Source organism: Anser cygnoides, chromosome 1, assembly GCF_040182565.1.
Source record: "Anser cygnoides isolate HZ-2024a breed goose chromosome 1, Taihu_goose_T2T_genome, whole genome shotgun sequence".
Classification (NCBI taxonomy): domain Eukaryota; kingdom Metazoa; phylum Chordata; class Aves; order Anseriformes; family Anatidae; genus Anser; species Anser cygnoides.
The window spans coordinates 62,314,464-62,331,834 of NC_089873.1; the positions used below are offsets into that span (position 1 = coordinate 62,314,464).

The 17,371-nt window shown below is 47.5% G+C and overlaps 1 protein-coding gene across 4 annotated transcripts; it reads right to left on the minus strand.

Annotated features, from left to right (window-relative positions):
- Positions 1–376: 376 nt before the first annotated feature.
- DENND11 (DENN domain containing 11) lies at positions 377–15,955 on the minus strand. Of its 4 annotated transcripts, XR_010831899.1 has the most exons (11): positions 15,658–15,955; positions 10,761–10,860; positions 9,533–9,691; positions 8,674–8,827; positions 8,276–8,414; positions 7,689–7,820; positions 7,352–7,502; positions 6,788–6,856; positions 4,188–5,653; positions 3,699–3,790; positions 377–1,323 (listed from the first exon to the last, which is right to left on the minus strand). XR_010831899.1 is itself a non-coding variant. In XM_066998155.1 (9 exons), the coding sequence occupies exons 1-9, from the start codon at positions 15,902–15,904 to the stop codon at positions 5,458–5,460; spliced, it is 1,347 nt and encodes a 448-aa protein (XP_066854256.1). In that variant the 5' UTR covers positions 15,905–15,955; the 3' UTR covers positions 377–5,457. The 4 variants fall into 4 exon arrangements, 1 of the variants encoding a protein (XP_066854256.1); XR_010831892.1 differs by having other exon boundaries at positions 377–3,790; XR_010831893.1 differs by having other exon boundaries at positions 3,699–5,653.
- Between the last annotated feature and the right edge of the window lie 1,416 nt (positions 15,956–17,371).

The window sequence follows — 17,371 nt, forward strand, 5'->3', positions numbered from 1 at the left end:
GATGCTGGAACCAAACTGAATGCTGTCCTTCCCTTGGCTATAGAGGGGAAAAACTAACTACCTACGTACTTAACCTTTTTTTTGACTGAGATATAGGACAGTAGAGGTCTGTTAGTTGTTCTTAATAATCGTGCTGGTGATAAGGGCCTGTGTTGAGCTCTCATTTGATCTGCAGCAATCATGAGTACCCAGTAGACTCCTGGGCCACTCAGAAACATTGGCTGTATTCTGCTCTTTTTGCCTGCCGCAGAGTTACCTGGAACGCTCTGCAGCCACTGTTGGGGCAGTTCTCACCAAGAGAGTTTTCCCTCAAGCTGATTCTTCTACAGTAAAATTACCAATGTTTTGCTCAAGTAGCATGAAAGACAAGGCAGCAGCCATTTCAAAAAGGTAAGCTTTAATTATTTTAAAAAATACCCATGTTTTAGTAAGCAGTTTCACTACACAGCCACAGGCCTATGGGAGCAACCACACATCTGCGAGATGCAAATAACATCAGAGCTCTTATAATGATAGCCAGCCTGTTTGACGGGGGCATGATGATAAGAACCAGTTTCTGGTCCATCTGGACCATTTTTAAGGGGAAAATTACTCTTTCCCTTCCCTAGTATCAGAGACATGGCTCCTGCACAGAGTGATTCCTTGCTCAAGAGTAACTAAGAGCTCCTTTCAGAACTGATATTCCTAATGCTGTTCTGATGGTAAAAGTACTAAGGAAAGTCTGAGATATGGGCCAATATTTAAATATTGATATCCACTAAGTTAATTAGCTTATTCAAGTGATTTTTTTTCCCCTTCCTTTACAATTTGGAGGTTTTCCAGTATGGAGTGGTTGTAGATACCTGAATTGCAGCATTCAAAGGGGAAGGTGTGAGCAAATCATAACGAGAAATAAGCAGAGGTTGAACCCACTGTCTACAGGGTAAAAGAAAGGACTCTCTTCTTATTTTTCTGTCTGACAGCAAGACAAACAACTGTTTTTGTATTAACTCTAAGGCAGAAAGGAGGAGTCCCACTCCATGAGAACACTTATTCTGGCTTCAACTTACAGTACATTCTAGAAGGGCTTAAAATACTATAACATAAATAAAAATGAAGGATAACAACCTAATATTAGACTAGCCCAAGGCACCTGTTTATTTTAACCACAATTAAACATTTCCATTTGAATGGCATGTTGCATTAACCAGGATCTGAAATCCTGGTTTACTGGCATTTATTACCCTCTGGTTTAGACAGACATCATTCCATGAAGTTGGTACATTCCAGTTCCTTGCAAAAGATGCGTGTTGTCATCTCTCACAATCACTACTAGACCATTATCTTTGGGGAAAGAGATAAAAAAAAAAAAAGCTATGATGAGAGAATTTGGGTTAGCATGCACGCTTTGTATGTAGACTTCTGCAGGAGGACAGAATACTTTTGCCCCGCTATTTCAGAAACCACTCCCTTTCCCCCTCCCAAGTTAAAGCATGCTTGTCCATTGTATAGTCTGTTACCAAGAGGTCCACAGCTACTCCTAGGTTTTTGCCTATTAGCTTTTGGCTGTTCTTAAAACGCAAGAAGTATCACAGTAACACTGCTTTACAGCATAAGCCTGTACAGTAAGCTACTTTATCTTGAAAAGGTAATAGTACTTTCTTTTGCCCTTAAGGACGCTGGGTAGGAGAGCTCATCTCCTGTGACAGATGGAATCATTAGCTCTAATATACATTGGAGTAACTATTTCATTTATACCAGAAAAGAGGGTATTAGCATGTCTCTAAGACAAATTTGAACTGTAATTCAAGAAAATACCTCCCTCTTAGTATCCATTATCATTGTTAGTTGTGCTGAGCTCTATGCTGCTTGGCCTAAACTCGCAGTGGGAAGACTTTTCTCATGATTTAAATGTCTAGAAGAGTATATCCCTTATTGAGATTAAAAATCTAGCATTTATTTCTCTCTTGAGCTTTACCTTCCACTCCAGAGTAAAGTAGTAATAATTCATTACTTGATTACACATCTAGTCCAACTTAAGATGCAACTGTGAAGCTCTTGCTTTCCTGTTTATACCCATGCAAGTACAAATTGAGAATCTGTAATGGTTGTACAATGCCTAAATGTTAGAGAGAAACATACCAGACTGTTTACTACAGCACTGGATAGACATGGTTACTAAAACCATTTAATCTGGCCTGTCATCACCAGCTACAGACCAGAGACATCACACCAAAGAAATCAAAGGCACCACTATAAAGGCAAAGTACTTCAAATGAAGAAGAGGATCTTGCAGTAGTCAGCAATGTCCTGCCTTATGCCACACTTTCCTTCTGCTTTTAATTCAAAATACACCAAATAGCTGACTCCCTTCCAGCTGCTAGTATCCAAAAAAAAAGAGCTGTTAAGCTCCAAGGATAGGATTTTAAAAAGCTGTACTTCATTCAAGGTATAACAGTTAGCTCCTGGACAGATAACATTCAGTGAAATTAGCTCAAAGGCTAGAAAACAAAAACAGCCTGCTAAACGAGCCTTCATGGGACAAGCTGTAGCCATTCATTTATATTCAGTACCCATTTATCAAGGATTTTCCACATGCAACACCAATAAAAGCAATGCTGATTATATTTAAAAAGGACACAGAGAGAGTGTTAGAGAGACAGATAGTGCTGATAGAGTTCATTTGCAGAGAATTTAAAAAAAAAAAAAAAAGGGTTAGGATAGAGAAGTCTTTTTGTTCTGTTTTGTCTGGATACTTCCTGGCTTTTGTAGCAGTCACCTTCCAAGAAAGGCTGTAGAGAAACAGATTTAAAAGGAAGAGCAAAATAGGCTGTAGCCATCCAGCTGGGATGTAATGTGGCTGTTACTTTTACAGTAATCTGCTTGCTTTGATGCTTTTGCACCCACGCTCTTGCTAGCAACCAAAGACCTAGTTTCTGAAAGGCAGAGGTTAGATAAATGCTAAATAATAAATTCAGGGGGTTTTGCTCAATGGGTTCTAGCAGTGCTGTCTTGTAGCCGTGATGTTCTGACAGCTCCTGAACATGGTGCTGTAATGCAGTTTGTTAGAAAAACTCTTGACTGCTGAGGCTGTAAAATCTCAATGACATGTTAAAGGTTTGTTCTTACTCAGTTCAGCAAAAGAATTACTGCTATCAAGGAGAACAAAGTCATTAACAGCTGATCACAGCTAAACTGCATAGAAAATGAAGAGTTGCTAGAGACTAGTGTCAGTTTGTTGTTTTTTTTTTTAATATCTGAAGGAAGTTAAATCACAGTAATGTGGTGTTCACTACACTTTCCCAGGGGTCTTCACTGCAGACACCTTGTTAAAATTAAAGTGAAAGTTAGAAGGCTTGGAGATTGTGAGTTGCTTTTACACCAGAGGTATCAATTTAAAAACAAAGCCTTTCCTCAAGGGGAAAAAAAAAAAAAACCACTGACCCTTCCATTACACAATGTTCAGGTCCCATTTTTCTCTCTATTTTTCCCTAACCTGTTACAGTTGTGAGCAACTGGCAATACAAGCAGCAGCATGTTTTGCCCTGTAGGAAAACATTCAAAGCACTGAAAAAGCAAGCAGGGAAGCAACTACTCAGAAACGGATCACAAAACCATAATATGCTGAAGCTCATACCAATGGACTGTGCAGTAAATCTTGTGAAGCCTCTGATCCCACATTTCACTAAAACCTTTGAATCCAGAGCAAGCAAAATTACCCCTTTGCTGCAGCTAGCTGTCAAGGAATAATGCCAGCCTCCTTCCTCGAGTGAGAAAATCCACAGGGGGTCTTCCTGGAGATTTACTTTACCTATTTTAAATAGAATCAGCAGGTGAGACTTTGGTGGTTCAGGTGCTGTCTCATTCTATAAAAATGCTATGGTAAATGTACACACCAACTACAGTTTGCATTTCTACAAACTGCAGAAAGGCTTCAAAGTGCTGAAGTCTCTTACAGTAGAAGCAGCAGTAGGCTAAGTAGGCATGGTGATAGTTCAGGAAGAACAGTTAGCTTAAAGCTGATGCTACTACTGGCCAGAGGATTTTGGACAAAGCAGTATGTCACACCTACAAGCCGCAGTACCATTCTTGGACTTGGCGTGGCAAAGGGATTGCCCTTTACAGACATAGCCTTTCTGGAGGGAAACTGGCCCTGTATCAGGTGAATCCTACCTTTTCACAGTAAAAGACTGAGGAATGCTATTCACCTGATTCTACAGCTCCTCTGCTCAGGAAGAAAAAGGCTTGCTGTTAACCAGTGCTTCTAGCCAGTTAGGAACAACAAACTCCAAGGGAGCCGCCTGCAAACCGTAAATTGTCCCAGCTGGAAGGTCGCATACTGCTGTCTGTCTCACAGCGAAGACAAGGACAGTGGCAGGCAGTGCTGGAGGCTGTTTGACAAAGGATTGGCAGACAGTATTAACTCAAAGGCGGGGCAACTACTGTCTGCTACAAAGAAAGGGCTAGTGGCATTAGTTGGAATACACTTAATTCAACCCAATCCTGCCCAGCTTCATCTGAGCTGAGACTGGAAAGCATAGTGACTGCAAAGTGGCTCAGTGACGGTGGTCCCTCTTCAGTGCGAGACCGTCTTGCTGGTTTGAAGATTTTAATCCAAAGCAGCAGGTTCAATACAACTGAAAACCAGAGGAAGCAGGAGGGACTAAATAGAGATGGTGCTCTTCTCCAGACGAGAGATGGGTAGGTGTAGTCTTTAACAGTTTACACCACCTCCAGTGCTAAAAGTGAAACCGTGCCGCTCTGGTAAGCAAAGTCATTAGTTCCTGTAGCACCCCCTCATCCCAGAATTGCTTCTGCCATTGATGAGGAAGGGTGGCTTTATTCCAATTCAGCTGCTGAAAGCTGGTTGAGGGGTGTTTAAAGGAGTCCCATTCTTTATCATTGGTTTAACTGTCCCCACCCAAAAGCATGGTGGGACAGGAGATGTTTTATGAGACTGGGCAACTAACAGCCTGTGCTGAAGCTCTCTTCAGTCCCCAAGTAGAAGACAAAATGATAGGATGGGTTTTCCAGTCAAGTCTTGAGAGCTCAGCGACAGCATTTCACATTGGTCCCCATCAGACATAGTGCTTTCCTGAAGTCCTCAGCCCTCAGGCATCCAGACTAGGCCAAAACTTAGCTATCACTGGCACCCGTGAGGGTTGGTGCAGAGGTGCCACTGGTCCTATCTAAAAAAAAACAAAAACAAAAAAAAAAAAACACAAAAAAACCACAACTGAGAAAGAAGGGGAGATGAAAACAACAACAAAAAAAAAATGAAGCAGGTACTTCTTGGGGAAATCAAGGTGGTAAAAATAAAATCACATTTTGTTGTAAAACTATAAATACTTTCCATATAAAGTTATTAAATAAAATGAGATCTGTCCAGTGGCTGTGGTGAGTTCCAGTGATGCTCCTAAGCAATGTCTGATAGTCTTTAAAAAGTTGTCTTTGTTCCCCATCTCTCTGGCCCTTGGTTTAAGTGCAGCAGGGGTTGTCAATGACTAGCATAACATCAATGCCATACACTTCCAGGAGGTCCATAAGGAAGCTTCGATCCCCTTGGGGATCCAGACCCATGCCTCGTGCGTGGTCAGCTGTCAGCGTCTTGTCCTGGCTGGCTGACACTTCCATCAGGGTCTGAAATATCCGGTTGTTCTGCTCCATGAAAAACCTGTAGGGTAAAGTCAGCTGAGATGGTGGCATTGGACCCCAAAAAGACAGCATATTTACCAAACAGGCAGCAGAGCCCCAGAATCATGTTTAACCCACTTTAAGCACAGATCCCACTCTGTTAGGTGATACTGTAGGAGGTTTCTACCCACCCTATAACAAAGGGTGGAATAAACAAAGCAGTAACTTTTAATTTACAGCGGTGCTTTTGTCTGGTTGATTTATGGTAGGCATTTCACTTTTCAGAAGAAAGTCCCATTGTCAGCTAGAGCTGACAATTACTTTGTGGTAATTAAGTGGGTATATCAGACCTATAGCTCCATAAAGCAAAGGAAGAAACAATGTTTTTATCCATCTAAGTAAGCCATTGGGTAAATGAATTCTCCATTATTGGAGCAGAACACAGCAAAGAGAGCTACTTCTTAATTAGTGCTTTCCTAGGAACACAAAAGGCTTTTCAAAAAGAGCTCTGACTACATCTGTGCAGCTCAACACAAAGTTCTGCGCTGACAGTCCCTCAAACAATTTCATCCTGTAACTTCTCACCTACTGCTGCAGCCTGTGAACAATAGCAACAGGCAGTGGAGGGCTTCAGAGGTGGTGCAGGTGTGGTTTTCATCTAATTCTGCACCTCACAGTCTACACCCAGTTCTGGTTCCTCTGTTTCCCAAGTACAGAGCCAGCTGCATCAATGGGCTACTCCTTCACGCTCAGGTCTTATCTCCACGCTGTACCTCCCCCAGTGCGGTACAGTGCCTGCTTCCCACAGACATTGTGCTTTCCTGAGCCAAATGTTTCTCGCATGATGAGTCCTACAGTGTTTATGTTTTCAGAAATGGGAGGGGAATCTTGCATTTCTGATTTTGTTTTAAAAATTTCCTTCTCCATTCCAGCACTTAAAGAGTCCCCAGTGGAGACAAACATGGCTGCCTTTGGCTTCTCGCATTGCAAGGGGGATGAGCTGAAAAGGAAGAACCAGTTTGGCTCTTGAATCCCTACAGAAACACAAAACTGACTATGGAATTATGTTAACCATGGTGTTTCATAATATGCTACACTAGCGCAACTTGAAATCAGTGAAAGATGCTCCCTAAGCCCAACAGTGACCAACTAAGTGTTAGACACATCCACTTACAAGATGAAAAGGTCCTCTTCACACGAGCTACAATCCTCACCCACTTCTTGAGAATACATTAACATCTGCCTGAGAGAAGGGAGATGGATTAAATGCACGTGCCTCCAGTGAAGCTCAAAGCATTATGAAATGATGATCAACAATTAAAACTTCACATCCATTTCTTGGTGACAAATCAGATTAGCCCCATTGCCCCAATATCTGGGGCAAGGGAGCCTTTATAAGGCACTGGACTAGAAATCAGGATACAAGGGTAATGTTTTCAGTTCTGCTACTGATCAGCAGTGCGTTAACAATCAGTCACAGAATCACACTCTGCTTCTCTTCCTGCCTTCTGTCTGCTCCACCAGTTCACTGGTTGAGTGATTACATGTGTGCAAAGTATTCAGGGACTCTCATAGCAGCCAGCTACAGTGGAACCAGAATCAAAGAGATGAGCTGAAGCAGTGGAAAACTTGAGAAATATTACGAGAAGGTGGCAAGTACCAAGGAGCAGTGTCCTCTCTATCCCACATAGTATTGCTCTGCTAACAGAACCAGGACCACTCAGATCTCTAGTGTTACCTCTGGTCATTGAGCCGTCGGTACTTCTCCTTGTCAGCATTGTTAATTTTCAGGAGTGGTTGCAAATGCTCATGATGTGTCTTCACATTCTGGTTGTCCACATAGACATCATAGAGATCCCGTTTCTCCTCAAAGATCTTTTCTGTTGTACCTGCCAAAATCAGAGAAGATTTTTCAGAACAGCATGTTGCTTTCCCTGCAGACCAACTGTTCTCTCCTGCCTTTGCAGACAGTCATTCCATGCACATCTTATCTTCAGTTTTAACTCACAGTCCGGTGTCTCAAGACATTTTGCAGCCTGAAGTTAAAAAAGTTCTGCCTAACCCATCATACTTACAGGCCACATACGATACTTCTGTCTCCAGCATTTCTATGTCTGCCACATTCACATAGAAGAACGGTTTGGACTCTGGGACAGTTCCTCCAAGACCAGGTAGAGAAACGTTGGCAAGGCAACAGCAGCAATACACTGCAGACAAGAGGAGGATGTGCTGAGATGCTTTCAGTAGTCTCTGCAAGGGCATTACGAACCCGCTTACCCAGTTCTCCCACACGCTCCTATGTAAACAATGGTTAAGGCTTTGAAATACTTCTGAACACCAGAACTCCTCAAGTGGGAACATCTTATCTTGGATAGGAAATAATCAGCTCTCCCACAGGAATTGTGTGTTCTAGATCCCACAGGTGCATTCAGCAGTCTTAGTTTCCTGTGTTTGATAGCCGCAGGTATGTCTTTACCCAAAAGGCCCGAAGAAAAGCATTTTGTAAGAAATAGGTAAATGAAGGCCAAACTGTATCTCCAGAAGGAATGATTGTGATGGATTTTTAAGACCTGCATGATGTCTGTACCCTCAATACCCACAGGCATTTCTGCAGTTCTTCAGCCTACTATGTAAGAGCTCCGTGATGTCCCTGGAAACATACCTCTGTAGCAGACAACTCCAACTGGGGGCGGTGAAAATATCAATATGCGCTTGCGCAGCAGGGCAAACTTCCAGAGGACGAGAATCTGCTCACCAAAGAATTTGATGAACTGAGACATACAGCCAGCAGGGTGTGTGATCTGCAGGTGGAGGGAAAGGGAAGAAAACAGCTCAGAGGTGAACCAGGGACACATGCACAGATGTCTAAGTCTGAATGTGGGAGCAAGACCAGAACACGGCAACGAGAGAACGGCAGCTTCAAACAGCCCAAGTAACAAAATCTCATCTAAAGCAGCCTACAAAGTGCTGGGGTGACTGCTTATGTAAAGAAGTATGAGACACCAGTAAAAAGCAGCAGCACACTGCGCATTCCTGCAAGCCTCAGAGGCCCTGCCTCACCTTCATCTCGGGGTACATGTATCTGTGGATGGACGGCAGCCAGTGGACAGGCTGCTGGGATGTGGCAGTGCCCTTGCCATCAGGGAGAACTCCTTTCTTGTCATCATAGAATGCCTCTAGATGGGAGTAGTGCCCTGGCATCTCCAGCTGGTGTCTGGAAAACAAAGGAAAAAGATTTGTAGCATCTCCAGACTCTACTTATTTAGTGCCTTGCCCCCATGTAGCATCTGCTTTCCTACGTAGCAAAGGAGCCCCGGGTGCCTCAGCTGCACAGACTTATCTAGGAGGGCAGCCTGAGGATCAGGGGTAACACCAACTTTCAGCACAGTCAAAGAACATGGGCATGAAGCAGACAGTGAGCTGATTTACACATAGGACTGATCCTGTTTCAAAGTACATTCAGGTAGGAACAGCCTTCCTTTCTACCAGAACCATTTTCCTGGCCAGGCCCACTCAACGCAGCTGAGGCATCCACCTGACCAGGATCACCACGACAGCCTTTTTTGTGAGCCGTTAGAAAAATAGCTTTCAAAAGGAGAGAGAAACTTGTTGTCCTCTCAACAAGAGGATGCTAACTTCTTGTGCTCTCCCCTGACAGTTTTTTCCCCACTGTGCTTCAGAGTAAGTAGGGTTTGGGTAGCGTTCCACTAGGCTGTTAGCAACAAAAAGGCTGCTGCTAAATGGGTTCCTTTTCTCCTTCCCCACTGTGAATTGTAACCCTCTCTCTGGTGAGCCTGTCATTCGAGTTATAACCTGACATTCTGCCCAAGTCCTCACTCCCATCTAAAACCACTCTCCGTCAGGGCAATGTTACCTTTCCCGGTGGAGAGTGGCCAGTCCCATACCCAAGGGAACTTACCTGACCTGATTCTCCAGGAAGTGCATGTACCTATAGAGCAGGGTATAAGAAGGGGACAGAATCCCCACGGACTTCATGCGGGCACCACGCTCTAACTCGCTCTCCACGGGCATGTTGGCAAAGCAGGCCAGGCCAAAACAGAGCCCTTTCCGGAAATAACTGGGGACAAACATTTGACAGAAGAGTTAGTGTTAAAAGCTGGGAATGAACAACAGGTTATCTATCTATGTGATCACCAAAAATACTGATTCAGGAACACAGTTCCTTCTTTAAGGAACCCCCTGAAATCCCACCTTGCTATCTGAAAGGTTAAGGGCTGGCCTTGGGTGTCTCGGCCTTCTCAGGAACAGGATAGGACATTTAAGGCAGGAGTTCCCAGAGCCTCTGCCACTAAAGCCCCTAGCAGCCACGTCACAGCATGGCAGCCAGTAAGGAAAGAACTCAGAAAGCCACTTGAGGATGCAGGACCCGATCAACGCAGTGGTGGTCTTTTAAGGAAGAAAAGCCTGCAGTGCATGGAGTTGTGAGTATGGACTGGCTACCTAGTCATATTTTGGGTGCCTGCATGTGGAAGCATGCTCTAGCTGAGCGCAAGGTTGAGTCTGTATGTCTTTGCGAAAGTAACTGTTACTCCTGACCAAAAGCAATGGTGTAAGTGCAACTCATTGCAAAACCTTGCTGCATTGCAGCACTGGGCTAGTAAAAGCACGAGAATGGAGAACTAGCCATCAGTCTTTCCACTGAAGGAGGAGAAGAAAGTAAGTGAGGACCATTTACCACAACATTTAAAGGATCCAAAAGCACTGACAGAATTAAGAACCACATCATTTCTAAGTTCTTTTTCTGCAAGATCCTTCCCATTTCAGTTCTGCCATTCTCTCTCCTTCACAGCAGGTCTCTGCTGACTGTCTGGAAGGTTGCAATGCAGTACGATTTGCCCGATAAGCATTAAAATTTGCACATCACTGAGAAGCTGGCCTTCCCCATTCACTGGCTGACCTCCACAGCTCAAAGCTGTCACGCAGCAGATGCCACATAGCTCGCTGCACTTCGTACCGTGTTGAGTGAATCTGATCAGTATCTTTTGCTTAGCTAGATACGGGTTAGCAGTACGGCAGTGCAGGAACTTAACTTCATAGGTGGTATTTTCCTTGCATGTCCTGAATCAAGGGATGGTGGTGTAGATGCACAGCTCAGAGAAGCAGCAGTATAGCTCAGATATACTCACATGAAGTCTGACTGGATTTTGTGGGACCCGCTTGCCATGGATTTGAATTCCACGCCTTCCAAATCGATATCTTGAGGTAAACACCATTCCACCATGTTGCCTGGAAATAAGCAAATTTATTTGAGTGAACGTGGATGCAGTGCTCATTAGCAAAGGGTCAACACCAGCAATAGCAAGTTGCTGCCTTTACACCACTGGGTTGCCAGTATCACTGAACCAACACAGCTCCTGAACTCCTTAACTGTTTTGGACAGAGGCAGTGATACTGTACTCAACACCTCTCTTGCAAATGTTACTTGTTGCAGCACTGCACCCAGATGTTGCAAAACTTTCCCAGTTGTTTTGGAACCTAGTGGTACTTTATGGGTTTATTCTTTATACACTTTATCACAGAGCAGCTACCATTCTGCCCCAGGGGGCACTTTGACAGTGTAGCACTAATACTGCTCCCTTCAAGCTGCCTACACCAGTATCTGATACAGACAGAACCCTAAGTATGGACTGCTGCTCTTTAGGGTGAGTTTATGTGATAGATCAGCATCAATATCTCCCTTTGGCTATGCATTATAGGACCAGTCAAACAGTAACCCCTAAGCCAGCATCCTGATCGTCACTACTCCCTAGAATTTCTATTTTTTTTTTTGGAAGGGTAGGAGGAGTTAGCTAAAGCTTTATTTGGAGGCCGGGGAGTTCCAAGCTCTGCAACATGTTTGTGCATGCTAGAATAACCACACAAAAAGCACATGAATTACAAACTAGATCAAACTTAGCAAATACCTGTCACCTGACAGCCCAGCCTGAAAGCACGCAGTTGTTCAACAGAAAAGGCCACCTGAGGAGCCTGATAGAGCAGTCACAAAGTCCCTAGAGCTGACAAAGTCCTGCCTTGCCACTGGAAAGTTTACCACGGATGAAAATGGGCACTTCTCAGGCTTTTTCATACAATTCAGAGTCTAACCTGCTCATCTGGACACAACTGCTGCAGTGACGTGCTCTAGGCTCAGCCGCTGGTATTTGAAATAGTGTTTTCATTTCAATGAATTTGAAATAATGCAACTTACTTTTAAAAGGAAATGGAAAAAAAAAAAGTTCTTTGGTATAATGCAATGGAAGATGCAGCACAAATATGCTTTCAGCTGCCCCCGTCCTTCCTCCTGCCCTTAGGGATAAGCATCGCAGCCGCGCTTGCACGGACACAGCATGTACGTTTGCAAGGGCCCTACGCTTAGCCCAGACTTTTAGAAATAGATGCCTCATGTTTAAATAGCTCTATTTCTGAGGCCTGCCTCTTGTGTTATTACTCATCCTGCATAAGTATATGCATGCAAACTCGCACAGGAATTGGGTTTAGCTGCTGACATTTAAACGGGCTATTTTTCTTCTCACACAGATATTGTATTCAGCAGACCTCCCCCAGCCCTGCCTGGCAAGGACTTCAAAATACAGCAGCATAAGTGCGGCAACCAGAGATAGTTTGCATCCAGCTAAGAGCTCCCAGTCCCCGAGCACACCTCTCCCACGGCGCCGTGCCAGCTGGGCGGCAGCAGCAGCAGCAGCCTGGTGACCCTGGGCACAGCCGCGGGAAGGCACGGAGCTCCGCTCCGAGGCACCGTCGCCTTTAAGAAGTGTGAAAGGCTGGCAGAGAAAGCCAGTGACATCATGGCAGCCTGCACGGTCCCCTGTAGGCTTTGCATATTATATATAGATGTTGGCTTTTGTTGTGTGGGTTTGTTTTGTTTTTAAAGGCACAAGACCCTTCCTTGACAGAGCAAGGAAGTAAGCCCTTAAGACTGTCGCCTCTTAACCGCAAAACTGGGGTTAGGGCTAGATCCTCTTTTAAGCCTTGCATCACAGAGAATCACCTATTGGTCATCGCTTATATATTAATACATCAGTAAGCAAGAGCACCATCGAGCACAGGAAACTTTGCCTTTGCTCAGTTCAGCCAGAAGTACTACTGCGAAGCGTTACACCATTCATTAGAGGCATCGACGTGGACATGGCTCAAACAACAGGTGTGCTGCAACAGCAAGGAAGGAAAAGATGTCTTGAAACAGAGCCTTATCCTATGCATATCCATGAAACCTACTTGCATATCAGGTAGCTTTTTTTTTCCCTGGGATCTGTCACTGGGAGCTGACATAAGCAATCCACACCTGTGCTCCTGGCAGTTCCTCACGCCACCTTGCCCTATGAATGTACTGGCGACGTGGCAGTCGGAGAGCAAACGTGGAGATTAAAAAAAAAAAAAAAAGTCAGTCTGGTGAAACAGCAGAGCAAACAAAGGAGAGACTTCACCCAGATGCAATAGCAACTGCCAGCCTGCATGAAAAACAGGAGGAGGGAGGAGAGAGTAATGCAGAAAAACAGGAAGCATTTCCCTTCCCTGGGCATAAAGCAGCTCTCGTGCGCACAGGAAACTTTCCAAGCGAGAGTCAGGCAGTGCTAGAGAGCTGGCGAGAGGTTGTGCTGAGAGACAAACCTGGAGATCTGGAGATCTCCCAGCACCAGGCCAAGTCACAAACCGCGCTCTTGGTTTCTGGTGTGCAAAATTAGTGCTCTTTTGGTGTGCTCTTTTCCTTGTCCTTTCTCTCCCCCAGACTTTTAGGTCCTCACAGAAATGATGACAATGCTAGCACTTGGTGGCTGCAGTGTAGTCATCACCTGGCCCTCTTCACCACTAGGTATTTCCCAAGGTCTTTAGGGTCCCCAGCCGTCCAGTGCTACTGTGTTGTGCCAGGACAGGAGAAGCACACAGTGAGACCTAGCAGTATTCTGGCTCAGTTTCCTAGATGGAAGAAATGCAGGACAGAAAAACAACACTTTTATGTTTACTGGTGGAAAATGCATTTCTTCCCTCGCTGCCTCCCCCATTAGTCACATCACCCTGTAAGCCACCAGACTGCGCAGGACCTCCACAAGGTTGTCTATCATCACCATCACAGAAAAAGGGCTAAGACGGTTCAGCCTCTTTTACAGTATTCTGACAGAGAGGATGTGCCCATTGACTTCACTTCATCTTTCTTTATTTTCTTCCCACAGCAAAATTTATTGTCCTGTTCTCTTTTGCTTGCTTTACCCAAAACAAATATGAGTCTAGCAGAGCACATGAGCTGGAGCCTAATGTCAAGTAGATCACACCAGCGGATGTATCCCCACTGCTGCCCAAGATAATCTCTGGTCTTCGGTTACTCACTGCCCAAGAGAACATGTGTACGAGGAAGTTCAGTTTAAACTCATTAAAACACCTTGTGACTGCGCTCTTTGTGGGGCAGCATTTGCACAGACCAGGTGCTCGCACTTTTTCAAGTCTCAGGACATTCCCAGCTCTTTATTCCCTTAAGGAGATGACTGCCAAAGGGCAGGGAGCAAAGAGAGGACTGCGTGGCTGGCTCCCAGGCTGCCACCATTCTGCGCTTAGCTCGCAGCGCATTAGTCCTTGTAATAGCCATGAAAAGGCTCCCTCTCAAGTCCCACAGGTTTACCATGCTGCAAGTGGGGTGACCACCACCGGTCTAGATGCTGCCTCTGACCCCTAGGTTCAGCCACTCACACAAGCATCGCCAGAGCCCCAGGGACAGTGGGACCATAACAGTGGCCTCGCAACCCCATAACCAACCTTTGTGAGCCCAGCACACGCACCTGCTGGAGGCACTGAGCTTGTCTGCTTCAAGCCCTTTTCAGTTTGGGAGGGAACCTGTTACAGCCTTTATTTGCTCAGTTACCACATCCTCCTCCTACAGTGCAGTAGAACTGCTACTGCTCCCCTGCATTTGAGCAGGCATCACCTGGTGCAGTCACCCTCCCAGCCACCACCAGGAATTCTGCCTTCCTGAGCGAGCCACCAAAGGAGGTGTGCTGTGCCTCTCCTGGGCAGGATCAGACAGGTTTCTGGCTTGGACACCGAGCAGATGATTGCCTTTAAGTCCCACACAGGGACCAGGTACTCTCACGCACACTGCACAAGTCCTTCACAAGATGTGATGAGGTTGACCCAGGAATTCCTGCTCCCGGCCCCAGCAAGTTCATACCACTGCAGCTCCAAGATCTTTCTTCTGAGCCCACATCCTCCACGGAGCGGTCTGCCTTCCACCCGTGACGCTGAGATCTGTTGTTGTGTTCCTCGCAGCCATATCGTGCTCCTTACGTTCAGCACTGGTACCGAATCTTCCTGGACTTGACGGACTGTTACGAGGCTGATGACGCCCCGCACTAACTGCACATCAGATGTGAGAAGAGCTGTTTCCCAACTCTCCCTGGACTTCTTTCAAAGCAACAGCTGGTTCAGACAAACTCCTGAGAAAGCTAAGCTTCCTGCCAACCAAGAAAATCTCACCATTTCGTAGAAGGCACATGCTGTCACACCGACAGACAAACTGCTGCCGCCGCCGTCGCCCAAACCCTTCCGCGTTTTGGATACTTAGGACAAACACCTCCCATCGGGGAGATGTCGGCCAACCTCACGTCAGGTTTGGGCAAGCCGGGAGCCCGTGACCCCAGGCTCTGTGCCTGGCGCAGTACGGGACAGGTACATTTTTGGAAGCCCTCTGGTGCTGGGGCACAGCAGCCCACGGGTCCGGCAGCGCGGTGCTGACAGCACTTGGGGTCAGCTCTCACCGCTTCCTAGGGATCTTCGGTTCGGGACGGGGACGCGGTCTGCTCTTTCAGGGCCCTCCTTTCCAACACCCCAACCCCAAAGCACACCGAACCGCCGTGCTTTACGGAGACCCCCCCGCCGGCTCTGCCCCCGGAGGGAAGGGGCAGCCGCTCGCAGGGCTGGCTGGCAGCCACCCCCCGCACCCCCCAGCCGCTCCCCGAGCTGCGCCTCCCAGCCGAGCCCCCTGGGCACCCGTGCGGCCGCCAGGCCCCGAACCGCCCCACCCCCGGCCCCCCTCACCCGTGCGGGGGTCGAAGGTGACCACGAAGACGGCCACGATCTGGTCCGGGTCCTCCTCCGCCCGCGGCGGCCCCGCCGCCTCCGCGCCGCCCCAGGGCGCCGCGCTCCAGCCGCCGGCCAGGCGCCGCCCGCCGCCTCCTCCACCTCCACCTCCGCCTCCTCCGGCATCGGCCGCGGCCGGCGGCGCCCCCACGGCCGGGCCCTCGGCCCAGAAGAGCAGCGGCGCCTCGTCCCCCCGCTCCACCATGGCCGCGCCGAGCCGAGCCGAGCCGGGCCGGGCCGGGCCGGGCCCAGCAGCGCCGGGAGGCCGGGGGGCGGCGATGGCGGGGCGGGGCGGGCCGCGGCGGGCGGGGCTTGTGGCGGGGAGCGGGCGGGGCCTGCCGCCGGCAGCCGGGCGGTGGGTTTGGGGGTCCGCCCCTCTTCCTGTGCCCCCAGCAGCCCTTCCCCGGGAACTTCGTGCCCGGCAGCTCCTGTGCTGAGCGGGCGCTCGGTGTGACGGAGCCCGGCACAAGGTTACCTGGCGGAGCTGCAGGCGGCGGGGAGCAGGCGGAGGTTCTCGTGGAAGGCGGTGGGCAAAGGGGAAAAAACCAGCCCTGCACACACACACACACACAAAAAAGGGGGAGCTTCTTTCTCCCCTCTCTGTCATCCACACGGTAGCACAGACACAGCTGCCGGTGCGTCCCCACACTAGCCCAGTGGGGGAAACAAATCCCAAATACCAGCCCTGGCCCACATGCGCAGGGTGCCTCCCAGCCCGCTTTGCTGTGTGGTCCTGTCCCGGCAGGAGGGAACAGGACATCATTTGTTGGGGATGTGCAAAGTTTAAAACAAGGGTCACGTCCTCTGCTTCCTTGCTTCACCAGATCAAAAAGACTTCAGCTCAGAGGGAATATGACTGTTTGAGGAGAAAAACTCTCTTTCAACAGAAAATGAGCAAATTTTCCCTCCAATTGAGGGCTAAGAAAATTGTCTCCATATCTTTGAGTAGAAAAAATAAGAAGCGAAAATGTGGTGGCTTTTAGGTAGATGCAAGAGTAATAAGTAGAGCCTTCTTCATACTCGGTCCAACTTTCCTCCTTTACATCTCGCATTCCTCCTTAGAGGAATAGCTACCCATAGCCCCTAAGAGCAACAAAAGCAACAACAAAAAGGACAAAAAGGGGACAGCAGGACAGCAGCTGTGCCATGGGAGAAGTGGGTCTGCAAGGCAGCAAGAGCCTGGAAGAAATGCTGCAACCTCGGGGCCAGATGCGAGCTGTGAAAACAATACTGAGTGCCTGGCACATCCTAACACCGTGTTGGTGGTGTGTATCAAGGGAACTGCTGGGCACGGTCTTAGCAGGCAACTTCAGAGACCCAGATGGCCACACTTTTAATTTAAAGGCCAGCTTATGAGGGTCAATTGACCTCACATTGACATGTCCCTGTATTTCGTGGAGGGAATTCCCCCTGACCTGTGCACTGGCAACTACACGCCAGTGCTGACAAGCCCCGGTCTCTTCTGGGCTGTGACTGCTTCCACTTTCTGCACGTCCCTCCAGCAGCCCTCCTTGATGCTTAGAGAAAAGGCTTCTGTAACCTTGTTCTCAGCTCACTAAAGCTAGTTCTGATCCTTGTTCAAAACACAGGCTTCATCCTGCTCCTGCTGAGCGACAGCAGACCACCTGCGTGTGCCACCGGCATTGGCATGGCCAGTGCCCCCCCCTCTCCC